The sequence below is a fragment of the Corapipo altera genome, unplaced genomic scaffold (genome assembly GCF_003945725.1).
Source record: "Corapipo altera isolate COAL_440 unplaced genomic scaffold, ASM394572v1 1, whole genome shotgun sequence".
In the NCBI taxonomy this organism is placed as follows: Eukaryota; Metazoa; Chordata; class Aves; order Passeriformes; family Pipridae; genus Corapipo; species Corapipo altera.
This window is the reverse complement of record NW_020884873.1, coordinates 38,998,452-39,018,245: the sequence shown is the minus strand read 5'-3', so window position 1 is coordinate 39,018,245 and position 19,794 is coordinate 38,998,452. Positions and strand designations below refer to the sequence as shown.

The window sequence follows — 19,794 nt, the reverse complement described above, 5'->3', positions numbered from 1 at the left end:
AATAATAATAATAATAATAATAATAATAATAATAATAATAATAATAATAATAATAACAACAGTAATAATAATAATAATAATAATAATAATAATAATAATAATAATAATAATAATTGTCATGAAAAACCTAATTCTTCTCCCCTTCCTTTCTTAAAACTAGATCTGGATCCCTTTCCACCTGAGGAACGTTACGAGGTTAAAGTGCGAGAAGGTGTTGGAGCAGTGCTTCTTTGTGAGCCCCCTTACCACTACCCAGGTAATTCAGCTAAAAGTGCTTCATGTTCAGTGTCTTAAGAGTAAAAGGCAAATTAATATTTATTTTTCCAAGTTTCCTTTAAAATTATTTAAACAGTAACTTTTATGCAGCTTGAGAATCAAACATTTATGTTAGATTTCCATTTTGAATATATGTTTGTTGTTGACCGTATATAAAGGGTATTGTTGACTTTGCAAATAGGTTTTGATATAAATAAAATTACTCAGGCTAATCTGGATAATGGAGGGGAGGCTTGGCCTACCAATCAGAAGACCTGAGTACATATCACTGTGTCACTGTGTCATCACAGGCTTTCTGCTGGTCTTGGACAAGGCCCAGCTTCATTCTGCCTAATGAATTCACCTCAGCTGATACAATCATGGCTCCTGTTAAAATCATGTAACAGCAGTAGGCACCCCGAGAGGGTCAGAAAAGAGGCAATTTATGCTCTGGAAATTCCTTTTTCTTATCATTAGCAACTGAAGAGCTCTGCAGGGATTATGCCTGTAATCTCAAGTATCTGCAGTTCCATCATAAGGGCTGAATTTGGCTGTTAGCATCACTTCTTCCATGTAAGATGGGATAATGATTTAGTTTTCATACTCTGTTTAAGTATTGCAAGAGAATGAAGAACTAAGATATATTGCTAGTTAAAATACTCTAATTTGTCGAAACCACAAGGCTGGTGAGGACTTCCCAACGTCTGAATTGCATGAGGTCAAGACCCAGCTGTCTGTCTCCTCCCATCCCACTCCAGCTCTTGTGGGGTGGTAGTGCCAACCCAAAGGGAGCTACATGCACTGCAGCTGGGTCCCTGGTAATCTGCACTCATGGCAGCAGTACCCTGATGTTCAGTGTAGAAAGGTACGAGCTGGCTACTGAGGCATGTATAAATCTCTCTCACATAGCTGCCTCTCCAAAAGATCTATATACTAGAAATCAGAATGAAGTAGTTTATATACAGACAGTATTCTGTGATTTGAGTAGCTGGTCGTGTTGGTTTTTAGTATTGACTAGAAAATGCTTTTCTCCAGATGATCTCAGTTATCGCTGGCTTCTAAATGAGTTCCCGGTGTTCATTGCTTTGGACAAGAGACGATTTGTGTCACAGACGAATGGCAATCTCTACATTGCAAATGTGGAAGCATCAGATAAGGGCAATTATTCATGTTTTGTGTCCAGCCCTTCAATAACAAAGAGTGTATTCAGTAAATTTATTCCACTTATTCCACAATCAGATCGTAAGTATTTATTGGAAGTGCTATGTGCATGCAGTGCTTTAACTGTTTGTATAATTTTGCTAATTCATAATTACTTTAATCTCTGTAAGGAGAATTATATGACAAGTTATAATAGCTGCTGTACAATGTTACTTGGTCCCAATCATTCCCATCCACAATGAACACTCTGTGAAGTAAATCTCCATGGATTCATTCACCAATTTTCTCTTAGATCAAGAACAGCTCTTATCCGCTTTCCCTCTTCTCATCTCTTTTATGTGATAAGCCCCTGTACTCATCCCAAAATCTTTAATATCTTTTCTAGTCTTCACACTAGTTCAAAGGGGTATGACTGTAAAGCAGAAACTTCATGTAAAAGTTGGTTAAAAGCATCAGGAATTGCTCATTGTTCCCAGGAAATCCCCTATGAAAATGGAAAATCCTTTTCCCCTGCTGAAATTTCCTATCCAACAGTGGCCTAAGGGCTTTGTGTCTCATGGTTAATTCCCTAAGACACTTGTGTGGCTTTGTATTACTAGATTATTTGCCACCATTTCTTCATGAGAACTGCATGTTTTCCAAATAGTAACCAAATTCCCTGTTGACTCCAGTCTGTCACTAGTCTCATAAAATGATCATGAATATTTCAGTGACCCTTTTATCTGTTAAATTTCCCATATTACAGTGAAGAACTGTGGTTGAATTTGAGTAATTATAAATTAGTGATCTTTATCCAAATTTTCCATGGGCAATATTCACACTGCAATCTTCATCTAGAAGAACTGCAAGAGGAGTTATACAGGGATCACTAGTAGGTAGATTTGATTACATTTGCATTCCTGTGCCCTCATTAAGCTGTAGACTTGCATGCCCTAGGTCCTTCATACCCTAACTAAGATAAAATTGAGCTTAAATTCAAAGTAATTCAGAATATTCCATCCATTCCACGAAGAATCTGTGGAAAATAGAGACTCAGGTTTTATCTGCCCACACAAACAGTACATCCGTCATCGCACGTCAAATGCAATTAAAAATTCCATAAAAAATGTTAGGTATTGTCATCCAGAGAAAAATAACTAGTAAAACTGAGTAAAACAGTTATGCCTTACTAGTAAAACAATTTGCTGAGTAAAACAATTATGCCTTACTAGTAAAAGTTCAGTGCTTAGTCAGACTTTGTGGATGGCCAGGCTGTTTATTCACTGTAGAGAAGAATTTTGTCTGGAATTTTAAGATCAGCTTTTTTGAACTGTGGAAATCTTACTAGCTGTATAACTTTCTGCCGTGCCTTTTCTGAGAATCTTTTTTTGTGTGTTAGGAGCAAAAGTATATCCTGCTGATATCAAGGTGAAGTTCAAGGACACGTACGCTCTCCTGGGGCAAAACGTGACACTGGAGTGCTTTGCTCTTGGAAAGTAAGTGTGGTTTAAAGTTATTGTAGAGCACTATTTGCTTTCATATTTCAGGGACTGAAAATACGTGTTTGATGACCAAATGCTCTTTTTGTAGTCTGCAATTTAACAACCAGTTCTTGCTGATTTGTACTTTACTATACCTTTTCAAGTCCGGTTCCTGAACTGAGATGGAGTAAATACCTTGAACCCATGCCAGCCACTGCTGAGATAAGCATGTCTGGTGCAGTTCTTAAGATCTTCAATATTCAGTACGAAGATGAAGGACTTTACGAGTGTGAAGCTGAAAACTATAAAGGAAAAGATAAACATCAAGCGAGAGTTTATGTACAAGGTAGGAGACATAATTTTGTTCTTGATGATCTATGTTGCTTTTACTTATGTTGGAAATACCTTTGTTTTCACACTTGATGTCAGTGTTGATTCATACCATCATCCCCACACGCTGCTGTTCAAGTTAATAGAGCAAAATCAAAACTCACACATTAAATGCCAGTCATAACATTTGTGTGATAATTGAATGAGTACTCAGTTTGTCTGGTTATAACAGCTGGTATATACACCTTGACAGTTACGTGTGTTAGTTTTAAAGTAATTATGCATAATGGAAATTATATCAATTTAGAGTACATGAAGTGAAAGAACTTCCTGGAAGAAAAAGAGACCATTAGGTTTGTTATATTTTGTGGTTTCTGCCTTAGGTCTATCTCTTACCAGCTATGCTCAGTTCTTCATTCCTCTACCCTCTGTCACTTCCCTTTATGCATTTGGTTAAATTAGGTGATAAAAACATTGTATCTTACTGCTAAGTGGAATCATCCCAACTTGACTCATTGACTGAGACTTGTGCCACAAAACTGTGGCACGAAAAGGTCACACATAACATCTGAATCACTTTCAGAAGATTTCTGTCTCTTTTCATTGACTGTACAGAACATCATCTGAGTTAAGATCCTCAGTTAGTGCTAGAACTTCAATGGGATACTTTCAACATTAGTGTGGATGGTTGTTACTGCTTAAAATAAGTAGAGCTAATAAATAGGTTTTTTTGCTTAGCAAAAGCAAAAATGCTGGACTGTTTTCAATATTAATTTTTTAATATTGAAATATTAATATTAATATCCTCTCTGGACCAAGAGAATAATTTCTTGGAGGTCCTTTTAGTACATACATAGTTGTGCACAAGTTCATGTCATTTAACTATCATTTTTATGGTGTTAGTGAGTAATTTCCACATTGTATAATCTACAGATCAGTATAAGCAGTCTCTCGTGTCTTTGGTCATTCAGGAACCATTATTTCAATTCCATATTTTCTTCTCATAGAAGGTAGTTTGAAGTTATTTTGAGTCTATGTCGTAAGACAGAAACTTCTTCATTCTTTGTTGTGCTGGTGCATTACTGAGTTATCATCATTACTTTGTGTTTCCCATTTAAGCATCATGGGAAAAGCAGTGGAATTAATACAACATAATGCTCATTAAATATGTATGTGCTATATTAACAATGCATTATGTATTTTATTCCTCAGCTGCTCCCGAGTGGGTAGAACATATCAATGACACAGAGAAGGATATAGGCAGTGACCTGTACTGGCCTTGTGTAGCTACAGGCAAGCCTATTCCAACAATTAGGTGGTTGAAGAATGGTGCCTCGGTAAGTATATTAGCATAGATGATGCTGGACTGATTGCTTAGCTGATAGAAATGATTTTTTGAACCATGCATTATTAGAAGGTTAAAAAAAATGTATTATAATGATACAAATATTTGCTCATTACACTTGCATTAAGCATTAAAATCTATTTTTTAAAGTTTTATCTCAATCTTCTCTTATTTCTTAGGGCTATTTAGTGTTCAGCTTTGAAATATGAACTTATCTTTTCACCATATGTTTGAGAGGTGGATATCTCTTTTTCTTCAGGCCTGTTGTTTAAATAAATGCTCATTTTTCTGGATAAAAAAAATGTCTATCAGCTACTCTTTAAAATTAATCCTTTTTGCCGCATTAGACATGAGTGTGTTTTTAAAAATATAAGAAAAATGGGGTCAGTGGAGATATGAGAAGAAAGAGTATTTTTAAATTATCGGTGGTGTTTCTTTATCCTGAATCACAGAATTATTTGGGTTGGAAGGGTCCTTAAATATCATCTAGTTCCAACTCCTCTGCCATGGGCAGGGTCACCTTTCACCAGACCAGATTGCTCAGAGCTCGATCCAGCCTGGCCTTGAACAGTTGCAGGGCTGGGACATGCACAGTTTCTCTGGGCAAAATTTGTCCAGACATTTCAACAATGTATTTAAAGTCTATTGCTTATACTGTATGAAAAGCCATTAAAAAACAAAGAGATTATAAGAGGGCACAATGTAGTGCTGCATCTGTTGAGCTATGGTGACTCTGATCTTGGCAAGCAAACAAAAAAAGACAATGAGGCAGCTTGTTTTTTGATTACCTTAAGAAAAATGTGTGAGGTTGGAGGAGAACAGGGATATCGCCATCTGCCATATGGAGGTGGCTTAAACCTGGAAAAGCTTAAACCTGTTGTCTAGCTTCAGTAGTTATTGCAAACAAATAATTTTAACAAGCAAGTTCCTTGATGGTACTTGGCTTTCACTGACAAAATCTGCATACTTGATTGCAGAAAGCGGTGTATAATTCTTCAGTAGTACACTGGAAGATTATGCTGTGTGTTAATGTGATGTTAAGATGATTTCCAAATGCAAGATAGCAAAAATATGCTAATTGCCTTGAAAATACAACTTGTTTCCAAATCAGATAATTTTTAATCAGGTATTTTGCTTAGCACAAAAAAAAGATTCTTGTTTTACATAAAATGTTTCCTTTTTACATGAAATATGTTTCCTTTAATATGTTCTTTTTTCAGGTAAATAGTATTCTTTTAATCTTTCATTGCTCCATGCACTCCAATATACTTAGATACAAGGGTTAAACCTTTTCAGATTGATTTTCACAAGAAAACGATTTATTAACATGATCTTTCAAGAACTGATTGACATCTATTTGTAATTTACAAAATACTCCACCTCACTTTGTACATTTTTATACACAGTTTTTAAAAATTGATTAAATATCTTATTTTGATTTATCATTTTTTCTTTTTTATATTAAAACAAAGTATATAGAAAATAGTTTATACTATCTCCCAGGGGAATCTTCTGAAAGACTCCTACCTTGTTGGGGCTTGTTTTGACTTTTTGTTGTTGTAAAACAATGTACAAAGTACTGAACAGTGAGCATGGCATAACAAAGCTTATATGCATAAAATTAATTCAGTTCCTTGTTTCTCACTTCTGAATCAGTAGTGTTTGCATTGATATGATAACAGGGGACTGAAGAGTAAATTTGTCTACTGCCACTCATCTAGGACTTTTCCAGGAAAGTATTGAACAACACTGAATCTTCTTTTAAAAAAGAAGGTGAACCCAATGTCACTGAAAAAAAAAAAAAAAAAGAATGTGGATGAGTGTGAATTCTTCAGCATATGTAGTCTATATTAATGTCTTATTGTTTTATTGATTCTGTGTTTCAGTTCCGGAAAGGTGAACTAAGAATGCAAAGTCTGACCTTTGACGATGCCGGCATGTACCAGTGTATAGCAGAAAACATGCATGGAATTATTTATGCAAATGCTGAACTGAAGATTGTGGGTCAGTGGGATTATTTCTCTATTTGCTATTTCAGAGTTTTGTAATATAGCAGTCATATTTGCAAGTGTTGGTAACAGATTCCTGTGAGGATGAAGATAAGAACCCTCACTCAGTCTAGGTGAGGTTTATTTGAGCTCTCTACCTGGATTTTGACAACAACATCAGGATAAAGTTACTAACTTATGAGGCATGTTTGCTGTATTATTTCTGATGTTTGTCTACTGCTGTTAGCCTCAGAGAAACTGATAGTGCAGAAATCATATGCAGCATGTAGAGTTGCTGCCTACACTTTCAAGCTTGCATAACTGGTTGAGAAGCATTTTATTTCTTGCTCACCTATGCTCACTGTTCTGTGGGGTAAAACCTGCTGTTTCAGAAACCGTGTTGTCAGTCACTTGGCCTTTGAAGCTCTTCCTCTTCACTTTCCCTTTGCTTTTGCCTTCTACAACCCATTAAAGCCAAGCCACAATGTTTGCGTGCAATAGAGCTGTGCCATTTGATGGCTGGATGTTGTTATTAATCAATTGTTCTCCTAAGGAGCGTCAATTTAACTTTCAGATCCAGAGTGATCAGCCTTAAAGCAATTTCTGATGTTTTTGCTGATGTCATTAGAGCAGGTGCACTGACTGTATGACAGGGTTTTCCTAGATTTCCCTGCAGTACTTACTCTGGGTTCTTTCCATCTCACACTTGCCTGCAGACTTTCCCAAGACCTGAAATATTATTGTTTTTCCCAATCCATTGCAGAACAATACCTCATCCTACACTGTTCTTCCATAACTATGTACTCACTACCAGCCTGGATTACACACAATGAACACCTTTTGCATTTGCTTTCAAAATTTGGTGTTGGTAAGATATGGATGTTTGTCAGAGTTTTGCTCTGTACTTCTGTAATTAACTAATAACCTTATTTCTTCAGGCTGTGCACACACTTGCTGGCATGATTAACAATGGTATGCCAGGATGCAAAATAGTTAAGTGATTTTTTTCTTTTGTTTGGTTTCAGATAGAGAGAAAATCAGTAAGCAAAGATCTGACCTCGAAAACATAAGCAAGGTACTTGCTTGCACTCTTGTACATCTGAGAGTGCACCTAGGGCCAGCTGGCCAAACAAAGAACTACAAAGAAGGGCACAACCTTAGAGTTCCTGGAGAGGGTTAAAATCACTGAAAAGTATGATGGAGTGAGGAACTTGTTACAAAGATTCATCTCCAGGAATCTGAATTTTATTAGGACTGATCAAAAGGCCTTTTGAAAGGGAAGAACTTTCTGTTGATTTCAGTGGACTTTGATCTTGTTAGATTAAGCTTAGATGGAAGTTTCAGAAAGAAACCTCTAATGTAACACAGCACAGAACTACATAATTTTTTTTCCTGTTTCTTTTAGGTCACCATCTACTTCCCACCACATCTCTGTATCCTTAATATTTTTCTCATTGGTCTAAATAATGAACATTTGTAAAAAATTCAATAGTTCCGTCATGTATTGCATGTTGCAAACAATTTTTTTTTTGCAGTAAATCACTAACAGCAATACTTGTGTTAATTTTTGCTTTCAGCTTCACCTCCTACTTTTGAACTGAACCCTATGAAGAAGAAAATCCTAGCAGCTAAAGGGGGGCGTGTAATCATTGAATGCAAGCCTAAAGCTGCTCCTAAGCCAAAATTCTCCTGGAGCAAAGGAACAGAATTGCTTGTAAATGGGAGCCGGTTAGTATTGACTGTTAGTGAACACTTTGAGCCTTAAAAACATTGCCATATATTTCTATCTAGTTCTCCCTTTTCAAGAATTCAGGGACAGGAAAATATGTAATTTCAGGAAAATAATATGCTGAAATATTGCTGACAGTGTGGATCCAAATAGCTAGTAGACTATCCAACTTTAACCAGTCTCTTTGGTGCTGGTTACATTTAAGAATTGAATTGTATCATAAAACTCTAAGAAAAATATTTGAATGAGTACAAATGCATAGAAGTATGTGCTCCAGCAATGAGACATCTAATCCTGCCACAGTCTCTTTAAATATCTTTTTCCATAAGGGTGTTTGTAAATCCTGTAGTGAGATGTGAGTTTTCAAAAGATGTTTGTAGTTTGTTCTTTCCCTTACTCAGTTCTAGAGGAAACATTGGTTTCAAATATAAAACCTAATTGCTCTTGATATATTTTTTTCACTTTCCATAGCATACGTATCTGGGATGATGGGAGTCTGGAAATTATCAATGTAACAAAGCTGGATGAAGGTCGCTACACCTGTTTTGCAGAAAATAACCGAGGAAAAGCTAATAGCACTGGTGTTCTAGAAATGACAGGTAAGTCTCTGAATTGTATTAGTTCGTTTTGGCTATATTCCCTCAATTCAAAATCACTAATGTTTTGCTCCAGCATTGCAAACTGTTCCATATTTTTTCTTTCTAATTTAATTCCTCATTAAGAATGAATTGATGCTTTTAAAGCATGCTGCTCGGAAGAAACTGGGTTTATTTGCAGCAGTTCTGTCCCTGTATCTTAATTTTCAGGGTTGATTTATCCATAAGACATTATTAAATCAGATACATTAAGTTGACATATTTTAATGCATTCCTTCAATTTGGTAGCTTAGCACTCAAACTAAGGTGAGATTCTGGGGCTTCAACTGAGAGCAAGGGCACTCCTACTGACCTTTCTTTTTTTTCTTTTTTTTTCTTTTTTTTTTTGTACTGTAAGCAGATTTGAGAGAGGAGTATGCATGTTCAAGGGAATGTGCATAAAATTTGTGACATAAGGGCATATAGCCTTATGATTGTGCTACTAAATTCTCTTCCTTTATTAGTATTTATTTATTGAGTACTGATATCCTTAATTATGTATTTTAAATCTGATGTCAAATAGTTAAATAACTCTAGACTACAGACAGGAAAGACAACATTCTGTAACAACTATGTCTATCAAGTACCACTGATCATAGGAGAGTCATTTATCAGATAAATTTTTATCTCTGTTCCAGAAGTTATGCTGAATATGTCAGCTCAGTGCCACAATAGTGATGTACTAATGTGAGAATTAATCTGTAGTACCAGGTCATATGAAAGCAATTTTCTGGATGATATATATCAAATGAGTTGTAAAATTTTACTTTATGTTTTCAGTTACTTTTTATCATCTTCTGCTGTTACTTATGTCTTAATATTACTCTCAGGCATTTAAGTATTTTGAATGTTTTTGTAACTAAATATATCCAGACCCTTCATAGTTATGTCATACCTTCTAAAATCAGGAAGAACATTTGCAAACTAAATTCACACAGTGGAACACTTAAACCATATGTTTATAAACCTTATAAAGCAGTATAAAGAAATTTTAAATTTTGAAGAATTCTACTCTGATTCGTCTAAAAATGAACACCAAGAGAATAAGACATTATAGCAGAAACAGAAGGGTCAGATGGCATATTTCAAAACTGTTTTCACATTGTGGACAAAGTGGACAATGATGAAGATTGATGAAGAATACTTTAAAACTGGCACATTACATGGCCCATAAAATGTCTTGGACATGGTGCACGACTACAGGAAATTAAAAAGTTAAATCTGAAACTGACAGGCACTGCAATGATGGTTTTTCCCAGATGCTGCTTGTTGCCTGCCACTGGTCCACTATTTCAGCAATGTTTTAGACTAGTAGAATATTTATGCATACATTTAGAAAATCAGTGATGGTAGAACCAAATGCTGAGCATACCGGCACCACCACACTGGAATGGAGGAAGTATCCTAAGAGTGTGTCCACAGCTAAGACTTGGGAGATCGAATGTTAACTGGTTGCTCCAATGCACTATGAGATGCTCCGTACTGCAAAAGCCAGTAGTTGTGCCATCCTCAGAGTCTTGGTATTTAGCAGGTTTTAGATTACTAGAGTAGGATCTGGGGAAAGGTTTCTTTCTAAGGCACATTGACAAAATATTCAGTTTACTGAGGATATTTTTCTGTTCTCTGCTGGAATGGAATGTGCTCCTTGGAGCATGCTTGAACCTAGGTTTTAACTAGTAGCAATAGTTCTTTTCTTATGGCTATTGTCCTCCAGGTTTTGATACCCTACTCCAACTCTCATATTGGTGGGAGAGATATTGTATGTCATGGCATAAGGAAGATACTCTGTGGCTTTTTGTTTTATGATAATAATTGTAAGAAAAGGAACAGGTCTCACAGATACAGTGAGTCCCTTCCAGAACAATTGCTAATTTGCCATATGAGTTTGATGCAATTATCAAGAGCTCTAGCAAGTGTCATGAGATCTCTGCCTTCTCTCTTGTTTCTGTAATAATAATGGACGTTCCTAGCATATATATACAGCTTTATTCTTTTCCTTGTATTGTTTTCTCTTTCTTTCCACATGTAGCTATTTGCACAGTTTTTTATGCATCCATTATATTGTTTCTCAGTAGATAAATTGAGATCTCAATCTCTGCAATGCTCTAATGAAAATCTGACTCAGGCTGAGTAGAACTTTCTGTTCATTAATAAGACAGGGTTTTAAACATAAATATTATAATTGAAACAAAAAATACAACACAAGTCATATAAGATTCATAATGTGCCATTTACTATATGTGAAGTATAGTCAATGAATAAAAATAGTTTTTAATAGTCAGTAATGTGATTCAGAGACTGAAACAGCTAAACAGAAGTCAGGCATTTTAGGTGTAGAAGGTTTTCTTTGTTCTCTTTAGTTTGGTTCTTTAAAATGTAACTGTATGAATAACATGCAAATTGGAGTTTGAAGGCGTAGTTTAATGTATAATCAGACAGTTATGGAGCTGAGCTTACATTTGAATAAACATTTATTTATTGGAATTTTCCATGTTTGCCATTAACTTCACAGAAGCTACAAGGATTACTTTAGCTCCGTTGAATGTCGATGTCACCGTTGGAGAGAATGCTACCATGCAATGCATTGCGTCCCATGATCCCACATTAGACCTGACATTTATTTGGTCTCTAAATGGCTTTGTAATAGATTTTGAGAAAGAGCACGAACATTATGAAAGGAATTTTATGGTAAGATACTACGGATCCTTATTTAATATGGAAAAACCTAGTTTTCTTTGTTGTGAATAGCTCTTTTTTCTGGTATACTTCTTCTGTTGTGTTGGTTGAGGTCCAGAAAGATGCAGTAGGCCAAGAACATAAAATAGAATTACAATTTAGACACCTTACAGACACACATAGACACTTGCAGGTAGATACCTGAAATCAGGTATTGACGTAAGTATTTTGGTACCTTGGTTAAATCCCACTCTGGTTATTAGTAAAAATAGCTGGTAAATAGGTAGCCTTGTAGTAAACAGGGTGCAAATTAACTCAAAAAAAGTGTGCATATGCGTTCATTTTTACTTACCCCTGTTTTTCTCATCAGCATTTCTGGAATTTGGCACAAGACTGGGCCAGATGGTGGATAGGAGTCAAACAGTCTGTAAACACTGAGCAAGAGTTTGTGTAAAGGCTAAACAAGCTAATACAAAGACACTAATTTTGACACATAGAAAGAGGAATCATAGTTCTTCTGTATTTGCATCTATGACTATATATTTAGAGTCTTCTATTAGGCTTATTCAAAATTAATATCTCTATTAGAAGTCCTTTCTTATCTGATCACATGGTGATTTACCTAATATTCAACAACCTCAGTGTTTGCCTATGTGTGTAAATATTCTGTCGTTCTTCATTTAAATTATACAAAAATCCTTAAATTTGTTTACCTTTTTATTTTGTACTTCCAAGAGGAACTGTGGATATATAGAGAAAAGGTTGCTAATGATACCTGTAGTGTCTGGAAACACCAGGGACTGTGCTTAGTTTCAGCTCCATGTTCAAAATTATGTACCATGTAACAATGCCTCCTGCAGTCCTCCTCCTAGGCTGGCAATATTATCTGATTTTACATGGACCAAGAGATTCTTTTTTTCTCTTTCAGTATCTGTTTATCTCCATGTGAAAAGATGTTTCAAGCATAACTATTTTAGTCTGATTTGGAACAAACCAGCCCTTTGAGGAGTCAGTTGCCTCACTGTTGCTCATTTGCTGAGTTGTAGAACATCCCTAAGTAGTCACACTGCTCTCTTTCAGTAAGAGAACAAGCCCTTGTCCAACAATCCAGTAGAAGTATGCTAAAATAATCTTAAAACATTTAAACTCAATGACATAAACCACTTTCTGCAATAAATCTTCTGAAAGTCTATGTCCAGACTCAGTAGCTGGGCAGTAAGCAGTTTGCACTGTATTTTGTATTACCTCGGGAATTTAAAAAAAGGGTAGATCTTCATCAGTACACTGACATCTTTCAAAATATTTTCTTCATGTGGCTACTAAGCCACACTTTTGATATGTTTATTTTTACACTTCGGTAGTAATCAATACATAGGAATACTGTGAAAAAGCTCGAATCACCTCTTAATGGCATTCATTTGCCCTTCTGTAAAGGTTGGAATGAGTCAGTGTCAGTCAAAATAAGAACTTGAAGAGTAAAGCCCCAATAAATTTATTCCTTGTAAAAGAGCAAATAAAACCACTGTGTTAGATTTTATTTAGTTGATTTCTTTTAGCTACTTGACACAAGTCGTACAAAGAAATTGTGTTCCATAAAACAGAAAATCAGGCTGAAAGTGTTGATGAATCAGTGATATGGAAGGTAAAAATGCTTTTATCAGAGGAGTTTGTAATACAAGAGTAAGGAATCTGAACTTTCTCCATCTGTGGGTCATGTGTTGAACAAAAATTTTTATATCACTGATGGATACTTTTGGGTTTTCCTCTAAATAATGAAAAGAAAAGGAAATTGGATTTTTTTTTCTTTTAAGGTAAATTAATTCTGAAAGTTTATCCTGTTTTTAGGGCACTTTCTAGCAAATAACCTCAAGTGAACAAATGTGGAACCATGTAAGGGCTTCAAAAAGCGTGTGATTCTCTTAGAAAATTGATGATATATAATTCCCACCTGTTTCATCTTCCAGAGAGCCAGTGGCCCTGGACTCCTGATCCCAAATTCTAATTAACTCCACAATATTTTAGACACTATTGAAATGCTTGATTTCAAAACCAAATTAGCCTAACTTTACTAGGCTACCTTGGTCTCTACAGACTTTTTATGGTCTGCAGAGAGAGAGAAAGAGGTGCTTCACTTCATGTGGGTGTTGAATCTTGTGATGGAATATTTCCTTTTCCAAGAGATTAAAGGGATGGATTCAGAAGGAACTGAAGAGCAACTAACTCCTAATTCACTTAGACAGTTGAAGTTTAGGTTAGGTCCAAACATCAGTTAATTTACTTTTCAGTGTGTAAAGTGTGTGTGTCCATCTTCCTGAAGGATATTTCTTGATTTGTTGTGTTTCTTTTGCATTTGATCAATACTAAATTATTTTAACAAGGGCAGCTTCTTGTTTTACATTCCTATGCCTTACTTCTGGGCTTTCAAATGCAAAGCAAGTGCAGATAATCTCCATTCCTCTTTCACAGGCAGCTTAGTCTTTACTGGGGACAGTAGGATTGCATTTGAAGTCTGCATTTGTAGTTATTAAGTTATTCAGCGCTTAAGTAATAACAAATGTAGAATGTTTAACAAATTCAGCAAATCCAGTACAAAGGTTTATATAGGATATAATTAAGAGGAGTATGAACTTTTTATATTTCTGTTTCATTCATTTATTGTATTCTTGCATTAAGGGGTTTTCTCCTTCCTGTGCAAACAAAGGGATTTTCTTCTGCCCGTTTCCATCTCTAGCAGTTCTGAGCTGAAGTCGCTGGGTGGCAGGTTTGTTCAGGCTTTCCCAAATGCAAAGGGTGAGCTGTTCTGATTTGAGAGCAGCAGCACGAACTGCTGGGCTTGAAACAGTGAAGTCCCATGCTGCCATGCAACCCTTCACAAACACAAAATAAAAAGATATTCCATCATGAATATTAAAATTACTGGGTATGTGAAGCCTGCACTCTGTGCTATAATTTCCTGTTGATGAAGGATCCTCATCTGTCTTCCTGATAATATCACTATTAATTTATATGACTGTGCAGATCAACATGCTGAAACTTGATAGTGTCACAGTATCTCAGTTCTCAAAATAATACTAATGTTGTCATCCCATACACATAATGAAATGCTAATGAAATTCATGTAAATCTCTGCACTGTTCTTTCTTTAAATGGAAGCTTTGGTATCTCCATCATGACTGAAGGCAAAGCTAATTTGCATTACGTTAGTACTAAAATTCATTTCTCAAAAGGACATTTGCCAGTGCTGTTTTTATTTCCTGTGACAGCAATATTTAGGATGGAAAAATATATATGAATTGGTTAACTTCTAAAGAATTAAATGGAGTCTACAAAATCTTACTATTAAATTGATTACTTTTGACTTTATTTATGGTTGTTCCTCTGATTATTTAATTGACAAACTAAACATTATCAATCCTTTAAAGTCTCAAAGATATACAGCGCTTCAAGTAGTCTGGAAAATGCCAACATTTTGTCACTTTTTATAGATCTTCTTTTTGTCATGTGTGTTTAAAGATTGAAAAGATTACTTTTGTTATATATTAAAAAATGTAAATACTATCCAAATATGACTGTTCTTTTAAGTTTATTACAAAAAAACCCTTTCATATGTGAAGGTGTGTAACTTCTTTTTTTTTACTTTTGAGTCCATTTGTATGGATAGTCAGGAAGAAGAACTTCATAATTTAACTGGTTCAAGTCAGAATCTTGTAAGTAGATTAGGAAGAGTCCCAATGTAGGCTGTAGTAGTCTTAGTCACATAATGACACACATACATTTTAAAATGTTTTGCATACCAGCAGTATTCCTATTTGCTACATTATTTACAAGTTGTCTTAAGCAAAATCAGTGAACCTGAAACCCTGATATTTTTGTCACCATTTTATTTTTAATAACTATACTTAAATAGCTTTACAACTTAGGTTAGATATCAAGGAAAGGTTTTTCACCCAAAGGTTGGTTGAGCACTGGAACAGCCTCCCCAGCGAAGTGGTCACAGCACCAAGCCTGTCTGAGTACAAGAAACATTTGGACAGTACTCTAAGGCACATGATGGGATTCTAAGGGCTGTCCTGTGCATGGTCAGGAGTTGGACTCAATGATCCCGATAGTGGGCAGTCAAAAACTAAGCGATTCCAGGTATGGGGTTTATAAACTGGAATACTTTATTGAGCACGAGAACACAATTTAAGGGCTTTGGAGGTTGGACATGTTAATGAGGAGGACAAGCTATGTTAATTAGGGGATGGATCATGCTAACTAGAGGATTACACAATTTTCTGCTACAGTTACACAAGTGATTAATATTTTCCTTTTTTAGGACCACATGGGAGGAAAAGGACAAAGGGGTTTCTGCATAGTCTGATAACATCATCATGAAGTCTTTCCATATCTTGCTGCAGGAGACAGGCCAATCAACATAGCTAAATATTAATAGGTCTTGTGATGGAGTGTCCTCAGAGCAAGGAGTTTCTCCCAGCTCCTGCTGTCCACGACCTGCTACATAATCTCATGAGCTCCTTCTCTGCTGATATTATATTTTTGGGATCCTGCACTGGATGGTTCCCTTCCAGCTCTGCATGTTCTATGATTCTATGTTCAGGGACTTGGCCTGCTTGCAAATAGCTTTCTTCTGTAAGAATTAAATACAGACTAAATGGTGATAGAAAGATACAGTAAGACCAGATGATGAGTTTTGTCGTACAGATATCTGACTTGTTACTTACTCACATTTTCTCATATGAAGGGGGCATTGTTCAAGTTGATGCTGACACATCTTGGTGTCATGACTGCTACAGAGCAGGAATTAAGACCTGATGAATCCACACTGACTCTGAAGTGTGGATTCTGACTTAGCAGTGTGCTCTCCAGTGTTCAGGGACATGGCACAAAGGCAGACAGATAGGTTCAGCGTACAACTTGCATGGCTCACAGGTCAGGCTCTATGCAGCTTAATCCAAGCTGTCCGTACATAACTAGCTCTGGTATGATCCCTCCAGCTATCATACAATGAAGCTGGACTACATATATACTTCACTGTATTCTCAAAGGATTTCTTTTCCTTTTGCAAATATTATTCCTCTTACTTTATGCCTCTCTAAAAGACAGAAAGCTTTGCAGTCTTATAAGATGACATTTGTAATATTCTGGATATATGTGGCCAGTTACTTTACATTAAAGTGAAACAGACATGGAAGGGCCTGTTTCTTTAACTGATAAAGGTGTTTAATTCAAACACAAAAATCCACTACAGATTTCTCAAAATAGGTGGGATGAATTCTAGATTGAAGACAATGTTTGCCAAAACATTATGTTCTCAGAACTGATGGTTTTGTAAACCACAAAGAACAAGTTGAACTATAAAAAAATCAGATTAGAGGAGTATGGGTTAATACATGCCTGTTTTTTGTAAATTATTATTGTTTGCAGTTCCACGACTAGTAAACAAAGTTCTACTGCATGCTCTTGCTTCAATAGGAGACGCTTAGTTTTATTGTATAAATCTCTCTTCCAGCCCAAACTGTTCTATGACTCTATGATTCCACAGTTTTCTACAACAGAAAAATATACAAGAATTTTCATTTTAATTTTTCTTTACTGCTTTCCCTGCAGACGGTGGAGTCTAGCTCCAGCTACAGACCAGAAAATTAATAGAAAGTTTGAAAGAACTGAAGAATTGGAGTAAAATCTTTAGATAGAGTCATAGAATCATTTAGGTTGAAAAAGACCTTGAAGATCATTGAGTGCATCTGTTAACGCAGCACTACCAAGTCCACCACTAAACCATGTCCCTAATTGCCACATCTGCACATCTTTCAAATACCTCCAGGGTTGGTGACTCAACCACTTTGCCTTGTTGAACTTCACACAGTTGTCCTCTGTCCACTGATGCAGCCTGTCCAGATCCCTCTGCAGAACCTTCCTACCCTCCAGCAAATCAACACTCCCACTCATCTTAGTGTTGCTTGTGACTTGACTGAGAGTGCACTCGATACTTTATTGAGATCATTGATAAAAATAATAAACAGGACTGACCCCAATACTAAACCTTGGGAAATACCACTGGGGACCAACCAGTAACTGAATATAGCACCATTCCCTGCCGCTCTGTGGGCCCAACCATCCAGCTAGATTTTTCCTAGCGAACAGCGCACCCATCCAAGCCATGAGCAGCCACCTTCTCCAGGAGAATGCTGTGGTAAATGGTGTCAAAAGCTTTACTAAAGTCCAGGTGGTCAGTATCCACAGCCTTTCCCTCATCCACTAAACGGGTTGCCTTATCATAGACATTAGGTTAGTCAAAATAGGAAAGTTCAGTTGCACAGTGACAAGGAAGAAGAAGTTATTTATGGACTGGAACAAAACCAGAGTTTTAGTGAGCTTATTTAGTACAGTTGTCGATTATATGGAGGCAGTAGGTGACTGTTAATGAAGCATGTCCAACCAAATCAGCTACCTACTGCCTTTTTTTCTGAAAATAAGTCCCAAGACTCTCTGAAGGCACTGTCTTAATACATTGCTTTCAGTGCCATGATGCACTAGGGAGATGCTTTAAACATGAATGAATTTAAAATAACATATTTTGGCTAGATTTGGGGTAATATTTAGAGGCAAAGGCCTAATAGTAATGTAGCGAGCATGGAATGGCATGGATGGAGTCAGTGGTTAAGAACAAGGAGGGGAAGGAAAGCAGAAGACATATGCTGAGGGTGAAGCCAACAAGCAGTTTTCTCTGACAGAAGCCTTTGAGGAAACCTATTATCAATCCACAGTGCTATTTCCAGTACGAAGAATTGTAGTTGGTTTAAGGATGAAGATCTGCCAACCTCTGTGCTAGAATTAAAAAAATACTTTGCAAAAGCAGTTGACGGTAACTTTTATGTGCCTGTGAGACTTAGCAAGCTACCAAAATCCATGTACCATCCCTGGTTAGGTAGCAGGAGCTGAGAAAGCCCAGTATGAGCACTGCTCAGAGAAATGTAGTTTGCAGTGTATTGTGAATTTTTGTCATCAGCCATAAAGTTGTGAGCCATGAGCATATATGATCAAGTACCAAGGTTTTTTCTGCTGTTGGAAATGAAATAACAAGGCGTATCACCACAGAGATCTTGCTACAAAGCACAGTGTCCTGAAGCATTCTCAGTGGTATCCTGAATGAAGAAGAATAATATATTTGTTGGATCTACTTCCCAGTCGACATTTCAAGGGTAGAATTAGCACTGTACTTTCTTTACATATAAATATAGCTCACTGAAGGAAGATATTCTTCAGCGGGAAAGACTGTCGTCCTTATCCAGCTGAGTTTTTTGTAACTATCATGTCGTCCGTGGCTTATAAAACAAAACAAGGGAAGCTCTTCAGTGAATAGGATTAAGATAATAGAGCTGCACTGGTGGCGTTGTCCCCATGTTATATCTGATCTCAATATCAGGAAAACAGCTATAATCACATTTACATTAACATTCCTCAGCAGCTGTTGGATTATCTGTTCTACTTGTAGCAATAACATAACAGATCCTCTAATGACAGGATCAAACCAATTCACGTGAACTCATTTAGAGTTAATAATTTTAGGTACAGGTAATTGAAAAATATTTTAAAATTATTTCTGGCTTTGGAAAAACTGATCTTATCACCCAGAATCCCATTTCTGATTATTTCTCATCAATTCTCTTATCATTTTACCACAACTGTGTATTAAATAGTGCTGAAGCTCAGATGTCTAATTTTAGAAATTGAATGGGGAAAAAAAAAGACTGTCTCTGCTTACCAGGTTCTACCAAGTTAGCTTTATTATTACAAAGAGCTTGTTAATCTTATATTAACCTAAGTTTCTTCATTGTCTCTGAGAGTCCAACAGGAGGGAATACTGCTTTCAACCAAAATATTGAATTCGAGTAAATGAGTTCTGATCGCACAGGGGCATGTTCTGATGGCTTTCAGTAATACAGGGCACTGGCAAAGGTGATAGTCAAAAGAGAGCAATGAACATCAGAAATAGGTCTTTGCTCTTTTATAGGTCACAATGCTATTTTTGACATCACTATTAAATCATAAATATAGAGCTTATGTGATGGAAGTCTTTGCTTGAAAGTTGGTAAATACTGTGTGGTGGACCACAGATACCATTGGAACATCCCTGAGTACTGCTATCACTATTTCCAGTCTGTGATTCAGTCTTCTCTGAGTTAAGGAAGGCATTTTTAAACATTGCTGT

General features: G+C 36.2%; 1 protein-coding gene across 1 annotated transcript in view; it reads left to right on the top strand.

The window, feature by feature from the left end:
- The window catches only part of CNTN1 (contactin 1), a 243,206-nt gene that overhangs the window by 171,651 nt on the left and 51,761 nt on the right, over positions 1–19,794 (top strand). Inside the window, exons 6-14 of the mRNA XM_027659979.1 lie at positions 161–256; positions 1,291–1,497; positions 2,795–2,891; positions 3,041–3,222; positions 4,419–4,543; positions 6,438–6,555; positions 8,117–8,267; positions 8,740–8,867; positions 11,416–11,591. Coding sequence (XP_027515780.1) covers positions 161–256; positions 1,291–1,497; positions 2,795–2,891; positions 3,041–3,222; positions 4,419–4,543; positions 6,438–6,555; positions 8,117–8,267; positions 8,740–8,867; positions 11,416–11,591 — 1,280 coding nt within the window. The remainder of the gene's footprint in view (positions 1–160; positions 257–1,290; positions 1,498–2,794; positions 2,892–3,040; positions 3,223–4,418; positions 4,544–6,437; positions 6,556–8,116; positions 8,268–8,739; positions 8,868–11,415; positions 11,592–19,794) is intronic.